The following is a 21632-nucleotide window of genomic DNA, read 5'->3' as shown; positions in this document are numbered from 1 at the left end:
CTATTGGCAGATTCAGTTGTAGTTATTAATGATCAATGTACAAATATAAACAACTTTTGCACTTTGGTGCTTGTTATAGTGCAGCCTGGCCAACAGGGTATAACATGCTGTGTGAATGCAGGCCACGAAAACTCAAACACTGTCTAAAGCTAAAAGATCATCACTGCTAGAGACCTGCAACAGACCTCTGGAAGCCAACAGCTGGAATGAAAGCTGAATTAAAACTGATTACACTTGACATACACATAAATACCTATTCATAAATCAACTCTATATACTGTATGTGCTTCTCTTTAGAACAGAAAAAAATGACTTTTATTTGGTTTACAGTCAGAAGAAAACGGCTGCATGGGACAACAGTTGCACAGATTCCTCCACAACTCCCATCGTATACAATAATATTAGAACATGAACAACAGCAATAAAAATACAATAGTAAATAAGCAATGTAAAATGCAAGGTATGACTGTATTACACAACATCGGCATTATATAGAAAGAGACAGATGGCTTGGCAAAAAGGGGTTTTTAAAAACATCATAACACAACGGAAAAATGACAAGGGACAAATTTTTTCCGAATGCTGCTCCACACTGACACTGCTCACGTGTTTTTTTTTCTTTTTTAATTTGTATTATTATTTTGCAGCGTGGAGGTGTCAACAATATCTTTACTTTCTCCATGATACTATAACCTAATCTAACTATCCCTACTTAATCCCTAGTTTCTATACAAAACTATACACCACAACACAAAGCAGACCAGGCCAGTGGCACTAACAGTTATTGCTAATGCTAAACTAATGTAGTATCATCTGACGTGCTGTACTTCATTATGAATTATGTCATTTCTCCTCAGCCCTGCATGGCTAAACCTCCCGTCTGTCAACCCAAGATCCTGCAAAGGTATTCTGTATACAACTGTTTTCCCTAATGGGCGCTCTTTTTCCATCATACTCATTGATTCTGATCAAAATCCTGTACATTGTTTCCACTGATCTACTCACATCTTACCTGCATGGCTACTGCACTCCACTGCAGCCCTGACAGTCAGTGAGTGCTCTAAAAATAAACCCAGCAGTAATGAGGCATATAGCTTTACATTTGTTTATCCATAACCTGACAACTTGGTTTATTGTAAACAATCCTGAATGTAGACTGCATTGTGCAGTCAGGCAGATGGGAAAAAAGAGGAACTCTGTACAGTATGTGGATCTGCAAAGAAAGACATGATTTTTCTCAGAGTTGTAATGATTGGAAAAAAAAAACAGCCCACGGAAGGAAAATGTTTGGATTTACTGTGAATCATGTGTCCTGTAAATTCCTGATAAATTAACAGTTGTGGTTAGGTAGTTTTTGGAAAAAAAAAAAAAAAAAAAAGTCCTTCTAAGGAAACAAAAATAGGCTTCACAGCATGGGTGTGTGTGTTTGTGTGCATGTGGGCTTGTTCATGTAAACAGAGTACATGTGTGAGTGTATGTTTTATGCCTGGCTGTGTCCTGATATCATATATTGACTCTACATCTCGTGGGATAGGGCTTCATGCTGAGCAGCCACTCCGTTGGCCTGCACAATGCTGGGCTGCTCCTCAGGCTGACCGTTGGCCTTCGGCTGAGCCGCAGGATGGTCGGGTGGTTGTGAGCTGAAATGGGCGTTGGATTCATTTAACCGGCGGACACGATATGACTCATAGTGGATGCTGCCTGTGATGTCCTTGATGTTCTGCATGTGTGTCCTGAAAGACAGAAGACAGTATTACAACACCAGTGAGTATTGCCTTAAAGGGACAGTTCATCCCAAAATCAAAAATACATATTTTTCCTCTTACACGTGGGGCTATTTATTAATCTAGCTTGTTCTGGTGTGAGTTGCAGAGTGTTGGAGATATCGGGCGTAGAGATGTCTGCCTTCACTCTAATATAATGGAACTAGATGGCATTCGGCTTGTGGTGGTCGAAGCACTAAAAAATACATTTGAAAAACTCAACAGCAATGTCTCTTTCCAGAAATCATGACCCGGTTACTCAAGATAATCCACAGACCTTGTTGTGAGCAGTTTCATGTCAGAACTATTTTCTTTCTACCAAACTACACCCACCAACCATATCACTGCACAGAAGGAAGTGTGCATCTACTCATGGATGAGAGCCTTAAGGCGCTTTCACATGATTGCTGATTTGCCGACACAGCATAGCTCGCCATCGGCTTGACCCAACGCTGATTGTACACACGCACTGACGGCCGGCCGAAAGCGGTGCTGGCGGCGGAATCAATGGCTCTAAATGGAAAGGTCAGCGTCAAACAGGGCCGAAGTTCAACAAAACTGAACTTTCGGCGTCGCGTCAAAACGCCGGTGAAGCCCACAACGCGACGCCAAAGTCGAATAGTACCCCGACGTCAGTGTTAACACTAGCTTCCATAGGAAAACAATGCCACAGCAGGCATCAAGAGAGTTTTAACGCTGGTCATGTGCAAGTGCCTTTATGCTCAGGAGAGCTTATGATGTAAACTATAAAGGTGTTCTCCTTGCCTGAGCTCGAACCTTAGCTAGCTCAGTGATGCTAGGTGAGCTAGCAGTAGATGCATGCTTCCTTCTGCACAGTGATACAGTTGGCATGAGTAGCTGAGTTGAGTTTTTCAAATGTATTTTTGGCATCCTGGGCACCGCAAGTTGAGTGCCATCTAGTTCCATTAAATTTGAGTGCAGGAAAACATATCGATAGCTGATATCTCCAACACTCTGCAACTCACACCAAAACTACCTAGATTAATAAACAGCACTAAAGGTAAGGGAAAAATGTGTATTTTTGATTTGGGGTTTAATTGTCCCTTTGTGTGTATGTTTTAGCCTGAATTGAGATCTATGTTAAAACAAACAAACAAACAAAAAAACCCAAACTATCTTGAAACAAAAGGATATAAAATCAAGCATTTCCAGATAACATCACTGTTATTTGTTTTGACAGTTTATTAACAATAAATATTCATGGTCATTTTTAACTGAGAAGGTTGAATATGTAAAAAAAAAAAAAAAAAAAAAGGTATGGCAACCATTGTTTTATAAGACTTCTGTACTGACAAGCAACTCAAATGCCAACATTTACTGGAGTACCTTAGTAGAAATGTCTGTTGTAACATTGTCTGGGGAAGCACTCAACCCATCTAAAAGAATTTTATTAGTATTGATTTCAGTGGGGAAGTGAAGCTTCATAGAGTCTCAGTGCTGTTTCCAATTCATTTCAGCAAATAAAGTGAGATGCTTCCAATCTAGCAGGGGCTCAGCCCATAACAGGTCCTTTATATCAGTTCCTGTATATCACAAAATTAGTTTAATAAACACTAGAGTGATGGTGGAAGCTCACCTGATGAGGAGGTCTCGCAGGTACGCAAACTCACAGTGTGCAATATTCTCAACTGCAAAGAGAAAAGAGGAAACATTAGTTGAATTACATAACTAATCTTCAGTTTTTATGCCGCAGTGAAGATAAATTAGGGATTTACACACACAAGGAAAGATGCTGAACACCTGAAATGAGGTAACTAAATATGATCCCCTCTATTCCGGCTCGCTTGCCATTCCTCAAAGCACCACCAAGTGGCAGTGTTGCTCTGGAGTCAACTGAAGGGCATCCTCTAACATGACATCTCCTGCAATTTTCTAAAGCCAAGATAACACACTCCTCCACTTTGGAGTAATTTAATACATCTCGGCTCTCCTGTATATTGGAGAACTTTAAGTGAGACGTTTTAACAAACTCCCTGTGACAAGCTGCTGGTGCCTCCAGTAGGGCTAACACATGTTTGAATTATAGATTATGTCAAGAGTGTAAATGAAAAAAGGAGAGTGCTATTTATGTAAAGCTTTGAAATCCATGGGCAGGAAATTAAATTCTCTTTGAAAGGAGGAGAGTGGAATAACCGCTGGGTCTGTGAGCGCTGATTAGTGGCATCGAGGCAAGACGCCACTAACTTGTAACAAACTGCACTGTTGGTATCTCCAGTAAACTCGTCCCTATAAGTCCCCACATACAGTAAGATATATACATTTAAATGCATATATACTCCACTCCTTTTCCTCTGTCCATCTCTAAATGTCCCCCTAGCCTCTGAAAATAAATAGTTTCTTCTCGACTCATGATATACCGAGACTTTTCCTCTGGGCCCTAAATTATGTCGGTGCCGACAAGTCCAGCGGCGCAGCAGCTTCCTCTCTCCTCCTTTTCCTTGTTCCCTCTCTCCCACTGCCTGGCTTTACTACAATGGAGCCATTGTTCTTTCAGCCGGACAAGACGGCATTTGTCCCACAGTCTGTGTACTTCACCTCTCCTGCCCCTGCCGTTCTGTGGAGTTAATTTCATAACGCCTGCTGAGAGAGCAGTAGTCACCTTCAAGTTCTTAACACTAAAGGGGTTCATGGTAATACCTCCAAAAATGTCATCTTCTCAGCAAGTACAACTGCCTTGGTTTAGTTTGAATTAATTGCACATCTGAGCTTCACGTAGACTCAAAGTAATTATTTATTAGAAGTAAAATATTACAAATAACTATAGTTGCAACAGCAACATGTTTACAACCTTGTATGTCTTGAACAGACTACTTCCTGATCACTTGCCCACACTGGATTCTTCTGATCAGCTGTTGTTTTAATGATTTTTAAAGGGACAGTTCAACCCAAAATCAAAAATACATATTTTTCCTCTTACCTGTAGCCCTAATTATTAATCTAGATTGTTTTGGTGTGAGTTGCAGAGTGCTGAAGATGTCGGCCGTAAAGATGTCTGCCTTCTCTCCAGTATAGTGGAACTAGATGGCACTAGCTCAAAGCACCAAAAAATACGTTTGATAAACTCAACAGCAATGTCTCTTTCCAGAAATCATGACCCGGTTACTCAAGATAATCCACAGACTGTGTTGTGAGCAGTTTCATGTAGGAACTAATTTCTTTCTACCAAGATGCATGCATCCCTCTGTGCAGTAATATGGTTGGCGGGTATAGTTTGGTAGAAAGAAAATAGTTCCTACATGAAACTGCTCATAACACAGTCTGTGGATTATCTTGAGTAACTGGGTCATGATTTCTGGAAAGAGACATTGCTGTTGAATTTTTCAAATGTATTTTTTTGGCGCTTTGAGCACCACAAGCCGAGCGTCATCTAGTTCCATTATATTCAAAAGAAAGAAAACATCTCTACGATATCTCCAACCCTTGGCAACTCACACAAAAACAATCTAGGTCGATAAACAGCACTACAGGTGAGAGGAAAAATATGTGTTTTTGATGGTGATAGAAGTACTCAAAAACTTAAACTTACCTAAGTAAAAGTACCAATATAATGATGTAAAAATACTCCATTACATTTAATTTACATTTTTGTACATAAGTATCATCTGCATTATATATTTAAAATAAAACTGCTTGGCCCCTTTGACTGATAAATTATTAATTAGTTATTAGATTGGTAATATAAATGCATTCATGCATAGGCATCATTCAACTGTTGTAGCTCACTGAAGTGCAGCTAGTTTTAACTTCAGTTGGGTAGTGTGGTACAGTGGTTCCCAATCTCAGGGTCAGGGGCTCTAGTAATTTAAAAACCAAAAACTTCTAACCAAAATCTCTGATCTTTGTTTTTTTGTGAAATATGGGACAATTTCAGCACTACATGCATTTAACTGTTGTTTAAATAAAACCATCTGAGAGATTTAGCGGGAAGATCTTTCTTTGGTGGAACTGCCAACATCTCACAACTAGACATCTGAAATGTGAAGGGCCCCAGGTAGTCACTGCTTTTTGGGATAGGTTTTGTATCATATTTGTTAAGCTTTCACATAATTAATGTAAAATATCTATTTAAAAATTAATGAAAAACTAGGTAAATGATTAACTGCAGCGTTCAGAGAAATGGTGTGGCTTACAGCGTACATATTTACCTCTAAGATTTAGTAAAGCAGAACTATAAAGTAGCAGAAAATAACTCAGACTTTTACTTTCTGCAAGTACAGAACTGGAGTAATTTCACCTACACCACACTTAAATAGTTGATTTGTCCTTGAGCTAACTTTACATATTTGTGCAGTATGTTGTTTCTCACAATGTCTTTGAAGGTCATATTCCCAGTGAAGCAGTAGGTGGTTCCCAACCACACTGAATCACAGATGAAACAGACAAGCAGCTTTCTACATTCTACAGTCCGAATAATTTACAAGATATAAAAATGGTTTATTTTTAGCGAGAGATTTATATTTTACAATGCATTTATAGCTCAGCCAATAAACTAGACCTCAGTATGCACTGCAGAGGAAGGCGCTGAGGTGCATCCTGGGAAGGAGAACCTTCAGCTGTCTTATTGTCCTCCAATCATACTTTCACTCCCCGTCCAGACAGATGTCCTCTCTGTCTCTCTCTCCCTGTCTCTCATGCAAGTGTACACACATATATATACACCCACTCATGGGTGATGTGAGGACATTCACTTACTAAGAACCTCCTTGGCAGTGTGAGCATGAAGCGCAGGCCAACAAATGTAAACTGTATCACAGTTGCTGCGTGCGATTGTGTGTGAGGCAGCATGTCTTTGTTATCCCAAAGGACACACAAAGTCCTTGTAAATCTCTTCCTCCTGTCTCATACGTGTCCCTAGTTACAGACTCAGAGAGACGTATGTAAACAAACGCCTGGTAGTCAAACAACAGATGTTTAAACCAGCTGGCCAGATTTTAAAGCTGCAGTTCGTAAATTTCCACATGTTGAAAATACACGAAAAATGATTATCTGTCGTCTTCTTTGCGAAGCTGTTCCACAGCGCTGTTGCTGGGACGTTGTGTGAGTGCTATCAACTGATCTGGTAACGTGCATGTGATTATATCATCTATCAGAGTGATTACAGTACATGGCCTGGCACTGTCAGCTGAACAGGTGCGAGTGCGGTAAATGAGACGTTTTAGTGTTTGAATGAACTCCGCCGTGCAGATGGACATTATAATATATTATTAGGTAAATCTGTAATAAATTAATGTCACTCACAAAACTCATTGAATTGCAGTTTTAACTGATGCTGGCAGTGAAGCTATAATGAAGCTATAAGTGAACATGGTTGACTGTCAGGACACATGCATTATTTTGTCTGGTGAATCATTTTCTATTGTCTGTTTGGCAGGTCAAGTAAAACAACTGTGCCATTTTATGTGTATGTGTGTGTGTGTGTGTGTGTGTGTGTGTGTGTCTTAGGATTCGTGTGTATTACCCTCTATGGTGCCCCATTTTGTTTTCCTTCCCAGAATCCTCTTTCCGTTCACCTGGTACTCCTGGTCACTGCCCACAACAGCAAAAGGGATCATCTCCTGTTGAGTGCACACATGCAAACACACACACGCACAAATGCACACGGTCACTGAAGCGCTACGGCTGATTTGTTTTCAGGTCATGCTTTTGGTTGTTAAACCTTTGCTAGAACAAGATGATGAAATTGACTTGTTTGTGTGTGTGTGACAATCATGACTGTTACGGTTCCCCGAAGAAAAACAGAAAAGAACAGGAGACAAAAAGAAGAAATTACATCTGACAAAGGCTTGATTTTAAATCTGCAAAATACACATTTGTGATTGCTATGTCAAGTACTGGAGCCACGGGAGGATCGTCACTGCAGAGCTGTCAGAACCTGTGTGAACTTACCCTGATTTTGTCATTGATCATCCTGTCGTCTGCATCCTCATCAAACTCTTTCTGAGGGTAAACATCGATTCCGTTGGCTCGCAGCTCTTCCCTAATCTGCACAAAGCCGAGCACAATGACCCACAGACAACATTCAATCAAAGTGGCTAAGTGTACACAGCAACAGCACTCACAGTCGAATCTCCAGAAGAACATGTTGGCATTGTATGTTTCTGCAAATCACAAATACGTTACATTTGCACGTCATACTACATATCATATCAACATTTCTAAAGTGACATTATGTTTAAGCTGAATTTGTTATTGAAGGGGAAAGTGGATGGCATGTCACCCAGGCGTGATGTCTGCCCAGCTGCAGAACACTGTTTGAGACCAACAAATAACAAAACTGGTTGTGATTTAGCAAATCATTCCTGCAGCTTTTTAGGTACATAAATGGGTCATTTTTTACCAAGATATCGCTGCTTTTCCTGCTGGGATAACGTATGAAAAGAAGTTACTTTTTATTGAGACATCGCTACTTTTCCAGCAGGCACTCTGCCCACAAAACCAGGTATTTTAGGCCCAAAAATGATCTTTTCCTAACCATAACCAAGTGATGTTTGTCCCTAAACCTAACCACACCTAAACCACAGCATTGTTGTAATGTTAAGTTTCAACATATCCGCTGTGGTTTGCAGAAATGTACAATACCAAATTTTATCTGACGATTGGATTGGCACTTAATATATTACTGACCACCTAAATCTTTTAATAATCGATATTTTACCACTCTAAAACAGCCTTGAAAGTTTCAGTGATCAATTTCAAAGAGATTTTTCCACTGTTGCTGAACCATTATACCAAAGTTTCCGTAGAACTGAAACAGGCACTGAAGAAAAGGAAGCCCTCTTGTCAAACAAAAACAATCAGTCAAACCCTTCATCCATCATCTCACCATCCCGGCTAACATAGAAGTCAGTCAACCATAAACACCACTTGATGCTTGAACTGAATCCTGTTTACATACAGGTATTTAAGTCTGGGCTGGAGACTTGAATAGAAGCTGCTCTGACCCACTCGAGGACTTAAATAAACACTTGGTTATGTTATACAGGCTGGTGTTGACATTAAATGCTTCCTAATATCCTTGACACGGAGGAGTTAACATGGAGGTTAACCGCTCTTAGGAAAAAAAATACATCCAGACAGAGGCATGGCTTATAAAATGGCCTCCCGTATTCTCTGTATGTCGATATAATGACTGAAACTCAGGGAAGAATGCAGAAAAATAGACAGACAAGCTTCTGGAAGAAATGACCTTTTAATGAATGACTGTTCACTCCCACAATTACTACTCTGGCAATTTCCACTTGGTCCTTGATCAAACATTTTATTGTTTATCCTTGGGAGCTTTCTCAGGCTTACATTATAAGATGCAAACCGAGTGAAATTCTGCGGAAAAAAAAGCCACATCAACTGTCGGTTAAAGGAATGCGAACAGACACTCACAGCTGGACACACTGAGGCTGAACATTTAATAGAAAACCCCCTCTTATTCTGTTTGCAAGTTGCTGCAGGGAAAATGAAAAAGAAAAAAAACAACATTTGGCACGAGAGGCTTTTAGTCAATAATCTTCAGGGTCATACAGAGCATGTGCGGCCAACCAAAACAATCCAGCTACAAGCCCTGCGGCTTCCATTCTCTGCCAGGGCCTGGTCCAATCCCCGCTTTGTTCTTATTGGACGGTGTTATAGGCATCAGGGGGAAAACGGTGGCCAAGACACCCATCACGCGTCTCTAAAACGAGTAAAGCTTTTAGGGAAGTCCAGAGTCTTGGAGGGAGGGATGGAGAGATAAAGGAAACGATGGAGGAAGGCAGGTGGCTGTCTGTCTCCTGTGGATTGAGAATTATCCAACAGAAACACACTGAGGAAGGGATGCGGCGGGGACCGTTTAAGACTCAAGCCAGGTGTAGCAGGTATCTGTTGTAGCAGGGAAAGCCGCGATAAGGAGGTGACGTTACAGTGGAGGATTATCAGTGTGGGAGTGTCATGTGTGTTTGCTATGAATGAAGCCTCTGTAACATACCAAGTGAGAGCAAATGACCCTGAGAGTGACTTGAAATGTGCCTTCTAGATAAAAAAAACCTTCATAGCTTCCAGAGTTTAGTCTAAATACATTTGCTGACTTTGGCTAGGTGTTTTTTTCTAATCTTGTCATTTAACATCATACAGTTAAGGTCATACTGAAAGAACTAAGGGTTTTTCCACATGTCTATTTTGTGCCTCCTCGTCTTGCCTCTCCTCTGTCCTCCTGCCTGCGACAAGGTTGAAAGGATGTCTCAATTCTTAAAATGCATTTTGAGGAAAGAGGAGGCTTGCCAGAGGAGCTATGAGCAAGGATGCACAGGTGTATCCTTTATGGAAGTCATTTCAACTTCGTCTTTCCTTGTGTCTCTTCCTTGACTCCTGCACTCACAACTCAGGTGGAAGTGATTAAGACGTGAGGGCAGGAGGCAAGGAAAGGAAATGAGGATGTACAAACTGGGAAATGAGAAAAGCTCCAAGTGTCTATAACACCTCTGTAAAGGTTGTACTTAGCTACAGCCTTGCTTTGAGCTACATGCTAATGTATTCATAATGACAGTACAGAGTTAAGCAGGTTTAATGTTAATCCTCATTCATGTTCACCATCTTAGTTTAGTGTGTCGCTAACATTTGTCAATTAGCATTTAATCACACTAATACAGCTGAGGCTGATGGGGATGTTATTAGTTTTTCAAGTGTTAAAGTCAAGGGATCATCAAAGTCATTATCTATACCACATTAAATGGCACTCCATCTAATAGTTGTTTCTCAGAACCAAAAATGTGAACTTCAGGGTGGTGCTACAGTAGCAGAAAAAACAGGGGATCACAAAACTCATTAGGGGGTACTGCATGTGCTTATCCATGCAATAGTTGTTGAGATATTCTAATCTGGATCAAAGTGGTGAGCTGACTGTCAACACTTACAGATGTGCAACCTGTAAAGAGCTTTGTCAGTCGTTGAAGAATCAAAAACAGAATAAATAAACTTGGTCAACTTTCTAGCTCCTTCAGAGGGGTCATGTTTTTTCCATGCACCACACAGTGGCGACCTTTCTTGCTGACTTGTACGATCACCCAGTAATTCACTGGTAATGACGGGCCTGCCTGCTCGGTTGGCAACTGGGCAGAGGTTCCCCATCTAAAAAAAGAGCCAGACTTAAGAGTTGTGGAACGCCGCTCAGTAAATAAATGATTCAAATAAAGAGTTCTTAAATGTTTCCGTCTGGGCTGAGCACGAGTTTCGAAATGTTGCAGTTATAGAGATGGTACAGTATTCCCCAGGATGGGTACAATGTGGGTTTGCCCAGATGGCTTTTGTTTGTGGTGCCTGGCAGGTCTTCATATGTTACCAGGCTGTGGTTGTGGGTATGCATACAAGTGTGTTAGCGCGGGGAACCCGCCGACTGTTTAACCTACTGATCCCTTTATTTTAAACTCACGTTAAATACCTGCTGCAGGTTATTGCAGGTGTGATGGGGAGGATGAGATTGACCAAAGTCACATGTAAAAACCAGCCTCACACTAACAAAATATTTTCAGACACTTGTAAAAGCACCTCTCTCAACCAAACACACACACTCCTCTCACCGTCTGTTTAAAGAAGTCCCTCTCCTCCAGGGTGAGTGTGTCGGCCTTGGCGATAACAGGAACGATGTTGACCACCTTACTGAGACGCCTCATGAACTCCACATCCAGAGGCCTCAGGCTGGAGGACGAGAGAGATAACAACTTATTTTCATGCCTAAATGTCTGAAGGTTTATATGTTTGTTATTTGGATGCTCCAGAGTGTCCTGGACTGAAACAAAAAAAGGGGGCTGACAAGTCACAACACTGCAGATTTGTACATCTTTAAACTTTATGTGGCACAAAGCAAACATATTCTGCTACACGAAGTCCTCAAACTGAATGTAATGAAACAGAAAAACCACTAGAGGGCAATCATGGTCTATTCCATTCCATGCAGTCCACCCTGGTCTCTCATGATGACGCTAATCATACTACACTATCATATGCTGCCATGTCTTTCCTGTGCTCATTCAAAACATTTTCCTGTTAGGCTCTCCTAGGTGTGATTTCAGGAAAATATAGAAGTGTGTGCTCATTCATTTTAAGAGTTAATGCATAAAACAGTCAGTCTAATGCAGCTCATTGTTTGCCGTCTCCCATTTGTCTCAAATATTCTGCTTTCACTTCACACAAAGCAAATTGGGACATAGTATATTCTCCACGTCAGGTAAGGTTTTCACTTTCCTTCTGTATGGTTGTGCCTGTGTGAAGCACTGATTAGCGCTGTCCTTAAATCACTCCACACACTTCTACACTGCTGCCCTGTTCCCGTATGTTTCCTATTTTTTTCTGTCTCAACGTTGCCTCCAGTTGCTCCTCCAGACAGACTCCCCTCATGCTGTCTGTTCTGCCCTCCAATTAGCCCCAGCCAAGCCAGGCCAGCCTGGTTCAAAGACCCAGGGGCAGCTGGAGGAGAGGCCTGGCTGGCTCTTACACACACAGACTGACAAGCATGTCACCACGAACATAGGACGAGACACAGGGGAGCATGTGTTACACGGAGCGAGACAGAGGAATGGAGAAACAGAGCTGCACAAAAGGTATAGAAAGATGACACAGTAAGCAGTGCATTCAACCAGACATCACTATGTTTTTTATGCATTTTTCATGGTGAGGGGACAACTGGTACGTGTCACAGTGTGCATGCAGAGAGGTAGGATAGCGAGAAATCAGAGGGAAAGAGGGTAATGATCTCTTCGTGCCAGTGTTTATTGAATATAAATTATGTAACGTGCATACGTAAATGATCTACATACAGATGCAGGAACGTTCAAATTGGCATGTGAGCTGCGTCATATGCACGACTGAACATACATGCACACTTTCATGTGTACACATGTATCTGTGCACATGAACATATGGGCAATAAATAAGTATGCATGCATGCACAGATGTCCACTTAAATGCCTGCTTGCATGCACAAATTCTCCTTTTTATGTGGCAGAAAAAATAGCAGTCATGTTTTTATGACTTGGATACGATAAGCTCTGCGGCTCTTACTTCCTTCTTTTATATAACAGATCAGAAAGCAGCTCTGAGTTGATGAGAGTCAAAGTGCAGCCTTCTTCTTTTCAGGAAGACATGTTAAATGAGGTAACAACAAGACTGGCCAGAGGGGAAACAGCCATTATCGGAAATGGCTGCTGATGCCATGAGTGTGTTCTGCCTCACTGAGCACCGTTCGTCTATCTGAAACCAAAGACGCAACTCAAAAGCAAATTGCTGACACGCAAATTATATCAGAGCCTTGATAAATACAAACTGCTGTTTAAAACACTTCAGACAAATAGACAATCAAACAAAAACCAGCATATCTCCAATGATAGAGGCCTGTGAGAGCTACCAGAGAAGTCCTGTCATCATTTTTCTGCCTGTCATTCTTGGACTGTGGTCACATGGCAGAGGCATCCAGAGGCTTTTGGCGCCATGTCTGTGTAATTGGTTACAGGCCCTAATTTAAAAACTTCAACTGTGTGAAAAGCCAGGGAAAATAAGCAAAAAAAGAATAATAGAGAAGGATTTTAGAGTTTGTTCCAGCACTTTTTTTCCCCCTCTTGAACAGCTAAAATCTGTGGGAGAACAACAAAACTTGTCCAGCACAAATCAGTGCCAAGACAAAGTGTTTTGTTGTTTTTGGTGCACAGAAAATTAGATTGCAAATATGTACTACGTGTCCTCTATTCTAAGCCTTCATACCTAACATATGCACACATAAATATGTGTCTTTTAACATACACCCATCAGCCAAAATATTAAAATCACTGACAGATGAGGTGAATAATACTGATTTGCAGGGAAACCTTTGGTTCTGGCATTCATGTGGGGACAACTTGACAAGCACCACCCACCTAAACATTGTTAAAAATACATCCCCTCATGGCTATGGCACTTCCTGATAGCAGGATTCCCCCCAGCAGGACAATGCCACACTGCAAATACTGCTCAGGAATGGCCTGAGGAACCTGACAAAGAGCTCAAGGCATCAATCTGGCCTCCAAATTCCCAAGATCCCAATCCAATTGAGCATCTGTGGCATGTGCTGATACCTCACCTCCCCAACCCACAGGACTCAAAGAATCCAGCGCCAACACCCTGATGCAAGACACCACAAGACACCCACAGAAGTCCTGTGTCCATGTCTCGACAGGTCAGAGCCAAGTCTGATCCAAGGAGACCCCACTGTGGAACAGACTTGGCTCAGGGGTACCGGCATGCCCAATGGATTTTTGATTGGATTGGGATCTGGGGAATTTGGAGGCAAAGTCGATGCCTTAAGTTCTTTGCCACATTCCTCGAGCCACTGCTGAACAGTTTTCGTGGTCTGGCTTGGCACACTGTCTTTCTAGGGGGCCACTGCCAACGGGGAAGTGCCATTGCCATGACAGGGCATACTTGGTCTGCAATGGTGTTTGGGTGGGTGGTTTGTGTCAAGTGGCATCCACATGAATGCCAGGATCCAAGGCTTCCCAGCAGAGCACTGTAACAAGATGATTAAAGGTATTCACTTCACCTGTCAGTGTTTTAATATTGTTGCTGATCAGTGTACATTCATCACTATGCCAGGTCACAACAGTAGCCCCAACAGATGTCTCCTTTGTTCTGCTGCCTGATACCCTCTGGGTGGCTGTAAGGAAGACACCACTTCCTGACAGATGTTTGCGTCTTTGTTTTCAAAATGAGTGTGCATTCTCATGCATTCATGAAAGTGTGCATGTCTGGGATGTTTGTGTGACAGTTTGAATATAGCGTGCTTAGAGACATTTGAGGATAAAGGACAGGGACAGAGAGGTGAGCAGTATGTGTGTTGTCGAACCTAGCAGCTGTAAGTTGTGTATGACACACAAACACATTCAGGACATTCACACAACTATAGTTACACAAGTGTTAGCATGCCGACTGCCCACTTGAGTCCACTACACGCGCTGCTTTGCACGAACAGGGATGCACACATTCTCCGAAGCTGCAGCTGTGGCGACATGAGCAGATGATGAGGGGGTCTGTCAAACAGCAGGACACACAGACACACACATGTCATCCCCCACTCATACGGAGAGCGTTGAAGAGGACAACTGTTGAGTTGGTGGTGCACGGAAATATGAAGCGGCAGCCGTTACAGAGATATGGACTCAGATTGTTAGTGAATGAGCGTCTGTTTACAGTTGATGCACATGGGTGTTTTGTATGCTTTTATCTCCATGTGTACAAAACAGCACTCTTTTCAAGATTCCTCTATGGACTATAAATTCTGTGTGTGTGCAGTGAGGCTTGCTGTGTGCCCTTCCTTGACCCTCAGTGCACATAAGGACGGACTAATCATCGCTGTTAAATCGAACAAATTACAGAGTGGGCCTGGGAAAAAAAAGACCCTAATCACTGAGAGAGCAGCAGGAGAAATGTGGTTTGTGTTATCTCTGCCGCAGTAAAATATGCCGACACAGACGCAGTGTAAGTAAAGCAATCAGCCCCCACCTGGTTGTCTGAAGAGAGGCGTGTGCTCTGCCAAGAAGCTGTAAGGACACTTTGGACATGACTGGTTGTCTTTCCAAGAAACCTTCCTTTGGTTCATTTACTTGGATAAATCTTGTGCCAAATTACAGCAACATTACTGTTAAAATCCTCGCAACTTTGATTTGTTCGCATCAAATACACTTAGGACAATAGTTTTTCTGCTCCGGCTCCACGCAGCCTCATCCAAAATATGCTCGTCTCTGACTACTGTCATGTCTGGCTCCACCTGGAATGGATCTGTGAACCACTCAGTGTCCCATCTCTCTGTTTAACAACATGTTCCAGATGAAAAATGAAGGCACAGAATCAGTGATCAAATCCAGATCTCTGATGCAGCCCTTTTTTCAAATTAAATTCAGTGGAAAACACTTTCAGGCATAGTGATTCATTAGGAGGCTGGCGGATTGAGGAAAGTTTTGTGTTAAGGTCACACAATTGTATGCATTTGCAATGTGTATGCAACACATTAATCAGTGAGCCTATAATTAACACGCTCTGGTAAAAAGGTTGGCATATTTTAGTATTTAATATGCCTTCTCTACTCAAGATAAGGCACTCACAACATTCTGATAATTCTCTGTAAACCATGAGAACCCAAGAGTCCAATTTCATTGTGAAATCTGACTCTTCGTGTGATTTTCAGTGTCCCTGAGGAGAAAATGAGTTCCACATGTGGTCACTACAGAGAGAGATGATAAAGAAAAGCTGGAGAAGGATGTGGTTAAAGAGCTGTGGACAGACAATGGGTCAGGGGAGATTCCCAGAAGGCCTGATTAGTCTCTGCAGCTGTGGGAGAAACTGCTGGAATCAGGAGCAAAAAAAGTGGGGCACTTAGTCAGAGGAGAGCGTTTTAATATGTGATCTTACCAGTGGCCTGTGGGAGGTATGAAGTATATGCAGCAGTGCACCCTGGAGTCGGGGATCCTCTTCTTCCTGTTGATGTTGATTTCTTCCTGCAGGTAGGCTTCATACTGGTCGTTGATGAACTTCATAATGGGCTGCCAGCTGACAAAGGAAACAGGAATCAGCCCACAGTCAAAACCTCTTGCCAACAGTTATTAAAGCTACGCCGACATCTGAATAACTATATAATTATAGTAATGAATAATGTGATTTCATGCAGAGTTATACTGCTTTTATGTAATATGCTATATAAAATAATACAATGGTCTTATCTAAGTCAGAGTGAATAAGTAACCTTACAGATGCAATGACAGAAATGACTTTACTAACAGCTAGCGAGGCCTCCAGATAAGGTAACCTGAGCTCACCAGTTTTCATTGTTGATCTGATCCCCAAAGCCCGGAGTGTCAATTACTGTCAGCTTCATCCTCACTCCTTTCTCCTCAATGTCTGCACAAACAAACAATTCAGTATTTCATTTGGACACACGCACACACACAAAGCAACAACTCAGTAGTCTGATGGAGCAGCAGGAAACACATGTTAATAATATTACAAAAATGTTGGCTTTAGGCTACGAAACATGAACACTGGCCGACCGTGACTGATGGACTTGATCTCGATGGTCTTGGGGATCCTCTCCTCCGGGTCAGGCTGCACTGACTTACGGCTCACCTTGGATTTGAACAGAGTGTTCATGAGAGTGGATTTACCCAGGCCGCTTTGCCCTGATCAGGAAAAAGCACAGACACACACACAGAGACACACACAACAGTTAGAGAAACTGGGAACACATTCACTGGTGGTTTTAACCCCAGAGACTCACAAGGACAAGAGCCTCATTCAATTCTAAAACAAGAGTTTCTTTAAGGATCTTTACCAACAAAACCAGCGAGATTGAATATGCACATGACATCATCCGTAATGTATGGATTGTGAAGTGAGGTGGGTGTGTGTGCATGTGTGTGTCAACAGAAGATGAGCACAGCAGGACAGCTGCAGGGTCAGACAGGCAAGCTGCGGAGGCCAAGAGGACAGATGTATGGTAGAGACCACACACACATGCAGACACACACAAAAGCCATTTTTTAAACTATTTTAAGATGTATCACTGCACTCAAACCACCAGGGGATAACCAATATGACATATGTAACAATAAACAGTTGTGGACTGTGCACACATGTTAGTTATTAGTATCTCAATGACACACAACCTCTGTGCATCAAATCATGATCCAATCCATTTTTATTTATTGTGCAACCCCATCAGAATAAGACACTTACAGAAAACTGTGGGTTCAAAATACAAGATAAGACTGAGAAAAGTCCAAATTGAAAAAAGGTGACTTTGATTTTCCAAGGTTTTTTTCATACATTCAGGACATTACTTGTTTGGTTAGTCCTTGGAAACACATAAAGATAATTTGTGTAACAGCTAGGGCAGCAAAGCTGTTATTCTTTTGAATTATTGAACAATTCTTGCATAAAAGGGATACACACATACATATGCATTCACACACATACACCAACTCTCACGGCTGTTTAATTTCCCCCCATATTTCTCTGTTCACAGCCCCTATGGGCATCCACTGTGGCGTGTGGAGCGTTGCCAAGCTGCCAGGCCCTCTGTGACACCCAGGGCGGCCTTTTCCACCGCTCTCTCCGTCTCCGTCGCACACTTGCTCTTTCACACACACCCTACATGCAGTCCGCTCAGATGCTTGCATTCACCCACACACACACACACATTTTCTCTCTCACACACACACTAAGACACCCTGGCTGCCCTCTCTGCTCTGTGTGGTGGAAATCAAAAGGTCAGCTGGCTGAGGGCAGGGATTAGGCAAATGCGTCTCACAGAGGAGACCACAGTGGACACGGCCAAGACCACGGCTGCTCTAACCTTTCACGTCCTCACTGGCCATCCAAGTGAAAAGTCTGTTGGCCGACGGAAACTTTTTTAGGATCACAAAAGATGCTCTAGTTTTCAGTGGTGGGACCAAGTTATTGTTCTGCAAGTCACAAGTAAGTCTCAAGTCTTTGCACTCAAGTTAACAACAGGGTAGTAATGTATTAAATTTTCAAAAATCATGAATACTTTTTAAATTTTGTACTTATTTGTTAATACAACTTTGTCTGGAGTTGTTGTGTCTCCATCTGTAATTGTCAACCTACTGTACAAGTTTTGGATACTGCAATTCCCTTTGTTTGACCACCATGCAGTTTTTGTGACGTTATCTTTGGTATCATTTTTTTTTTTAAAACTGGCTCTCAGCAACATAACATCTTCTTCATGATTCTTTCCTGCATCTTGACAGGATGCTGTTGGATCAGTTCAAAAACAAAGCGGATCTGGGGAATTAACCGTCGACTTGCTGGGAATAAATAGTTTCAGTGTTAGCTGACCCATGAAATGAGGGGAAATTTACTGAATTGTGAAACACTTTTTAAACAAAACACTTTCTAATCTTTGGTCGTGGGCGAAGGTATCAAGTATCTTCAAGTCAGAAGGTCCAAGCGAAGTCAGGAGTCATTGGTGTTAAAGGGATAGTGCACCCAAAGATGAAAATTCACTCATTATCTACTCACCCACATGCCGAGGGAGGCCCAGGTGAAGTTTTAGAGTCCTCACATCCCTTGCGGAGATCCCACGGGAAAGGAGGTAGCAACAACACTCCACCTAATGGAAGCTTACGGCGCCCCAGATTCAAATGTCCAAAAACACATAATCGAAACCACAAAATATTTCCATACTGCTCATCCGTAGTGATCCAAGTGTGCTGCAGCCCCGACATAAAAAGCTGTTTGGAAAAACGTCATTTGAACTCTGTTTTTAGCCTCATTGTAGCCTGTAGCTCTGACTGCTTCTCTGGGCACCGCGCTCACATGTGTGCGCTTGCACGAGACCGTGAGACATGGGCACCGTATTCATGTGTGTTCATGTGCTTTCGCTGGTCTTGCACGCAAGCACGCACACGTGAGCACGGTGCACAGAGAGGCAGTCAGAGCTACAGGCTACAGTGAGGCTAAAAACAGAGTTTAAATGACGTTTTTCCAAACAACTTTTTATGTCGGGGCTTCAGGACACTTGGATCACTACGGGCGAGCAGTATGGAGATATTTTGTGGTTTCAGTTATGTGTTTTTGAACGTTTGAATCTGGGGAGCCGTAAGCCTCCATTAGTTTTGTTGCTACCTCCTCTCCCCTGGGATCTCCGGAAGTGTTGTGAGGACTCTAAAACTGCACCTGAGCCTCCCTCGGCATATGGGTGAGTAGATAATGGCTGAATTTTCATTTTTGGGTACACTATCCCTTTAAAGTCCAAATCTAGTTGCAATTATTTTTTGGATCTGGTCAAGTCAAGTCTAAATTCATCAAATTTGCGACCTGAGTCTGACTCGAGTCCACAATAACTAAGGTAATTCAACATGATAATACATATACCCACTTAACTTTTAGATTGTCATTGCAAGAATGTTAGCATGCTGATGTTAGCATTTAGCTCAAAGCGTACAGCCTCAAAGAGCTGCTAGCATGGCTAGTGACTCTTTCATGATGTCTTTAACTTTACACTTTTAAATCACGGGTAATGGCTAGATAAAGAAAACTACATGGTCAAAATCAGGAAATGTATACAGACTAAACATTGAAAAGCTATGAAGTCCTGCTAGTTTCTATACTGTAGTCTTGCGCAATGGGAGAACACTGTATCACGAACACCTCCACAACCTCATGCCACCCAGTTTCTAAGGAGTGACAAATAAAGTCAACATCTAATAAAACAAAGACATTTTTCTCAGGATTTTATGGACCAGGCGTAAAGGCAGGTTAATACTAGCCTTACAGTGAGAAACAGGACTCCCCTGGGATGTTAGGCAACTATCTGCCAATGCATTACCCAGAGGAACTTGATACGTTGCCATAGCACTGCATATCAAAGCTCCCTCTGGTAATCAAAAAACACTTCACACAGGTTTAAACTCATTATTGTTCTTTTCTATTGTGAACTTTGATTGTATTCTACTCCAGTGTGCACGGTGTGAGAGTATCATTTTACAACACAGTGTTAAATCATCTCACGACACAACTTTTGTTTAGGTGTCGAAGCACCACAAGTGGATACATGTTGGTGTTATGTAGAAATGTGCAGTTAGATCACTTTAGTTTCTCACTGTCTTACTCTTTCACTTCATTCCCTTACATCTATAAATCAATATGCCTCTTTTGATGAACAGTATCGGTCCTCCTTGGAGTTGTGCCAACTTGTCATCTTAGCTGCATGTACAAAACCCTGCCCCGCAGGGCCTGAAATCAGACTGACTGCATTCTATAACCACCACCATGCTAATATGATCCAAACAAACAGCAAGGCTTAAAAATCCAATCGGGATGTAGCTGAGGCTTTTCAACCTACTCCTCATGAGTAATCTGTATCTCAGTGTGCGATAAAAACACATCTTGACATTCCTTTCTCAGAAGACAACATGTGCATAGGTTTGTTCGTGCCTGCCTGCGTGCATGTACACAGGTGCATTCAAGGATAACTGTGTGTGCACAGACTTGATGATTGTGACATCTACAGTCACTGGTGGTAAGTAGCTGCTACAGCTCGTCTAAGTAATCGCCATCATTATGCCACTTTCGCAGCACTGACAGCCTCCTTTTGTCCACTCAAGTGTGTTTGTTTGTTACATCATTGACACAAAGAAAAGAGCTTGTTGAGGGAGGCACCATGCTGGCTGACTCTTAACTAAACAGCTCAAGCAGAACCACACACACAAACACAGATTTTTTATTTATTTTCTGGTGTTTGACTGCATCAAAGGACAGCCAAGGAGAAGATTCATGATAATGTAATAAAGAAAAAGAATAGAGAAGGTCTTTTCCAGATCAGAGAGAATCTGCCAACTAAGCATGCTGTGTATGGCATCCTGTTGTCTGAGCTTTGTTCTGCTTTTTTTTTTAAATTGAAAATGCCTTCTGATCTTTTTTGCTGAATTCAGTACTGAGTCAATAACTGTTGTAAACATTTGGAAGCAATTACAGCCTCAAGCCTTCTCAGATACATCTGTGTCAGTTTAGATTTTAGGAGTTGTATCCAAATCTAACATGGAGGTGTAATCAAGCTCAATGTAAAAGCTCAAGGTCAGGCTGGATGGAAACATTAGCTAATCTTTACATCATACTACATTTTTGTAGTTGTAGTCATATGTGGTGACAAACCTTTTCTCATACAAGTTTTTTTTTTTTATAAGCATAATTATTTAGCATTAGCAACACATGTTTTCAACCTCTTACAGTTTCATTTGTCCCCACGATACCTACTCACGGCAACTAAAGCATAGTTGAAGCAGCTCTATACAATATTCAGAGATTCAGAGTCTGATTGAGATTGTCTGCACACAGCTCTCA

General features: G+C 41.9%; 1 protein-coding gene across 5 annotated transcripts in view; it reads right to left on the bottom strand.

Annotated features, from left to right (window-relative positions):
- Positions 1-292: 292 nt before the first annotated feature.
- Positions 293-21632, bottom strand: part of LOC126390722 (septin-9-like) — a 97154-nt gene continuing 75814 nt past the window's right edge. For all 5 annotated transcript variants that reach the window (XM_050045149.1, XM_050045150.1, XM_050045148.1 and 2 more), the window contains 8 exons: positions 16820-16948; positions 16589-16670; positions 16185-16322; positions 11330-11447; positions 7671-7766; positions 7243-7339; positions 3361-3412; positions 293-1733 (listed from right to left, as the gene is read on the bottom strand). In XM_050045149.1, coding sequence (XP_049901106.1) covers positions 1517-1733; positions 3361-3412; positions 7243-7339; positions 7671-7766; positions 11330-11447; positions 16185-16322; positions 16589-16670; positions 16820-16948 — 929 coding nt within the window. In that variant the 3' untranslated portion in view covers positions 293-1516. The remainder of the gene's footprint in view (positions 1734-3360; positions 3413-7242; positions 7340-7670; positions 7767-11329; positions 11448-16184; positions 16323-16588; positions 16671-16819; positions 16949-21632) is intronic.

This window comes from Epinephelus moara, chromosome 5, assembly GCF_006386435.1.
Source record: "Epinephelus moara isolate mb chromosome 5, YSFRI_EMoa_1.0, whole genome shotgun sequence".
NCBI lineage: Eukaryota > Metazoa > Chordata > Actinopteri > Perciformes > Serranidae > Epinephelus > Epinephelus moara.
Note: the sequence above shows the minus strand (reverse complement) of the source record. Positions and strands in the feature narration are given on the sequence as shown.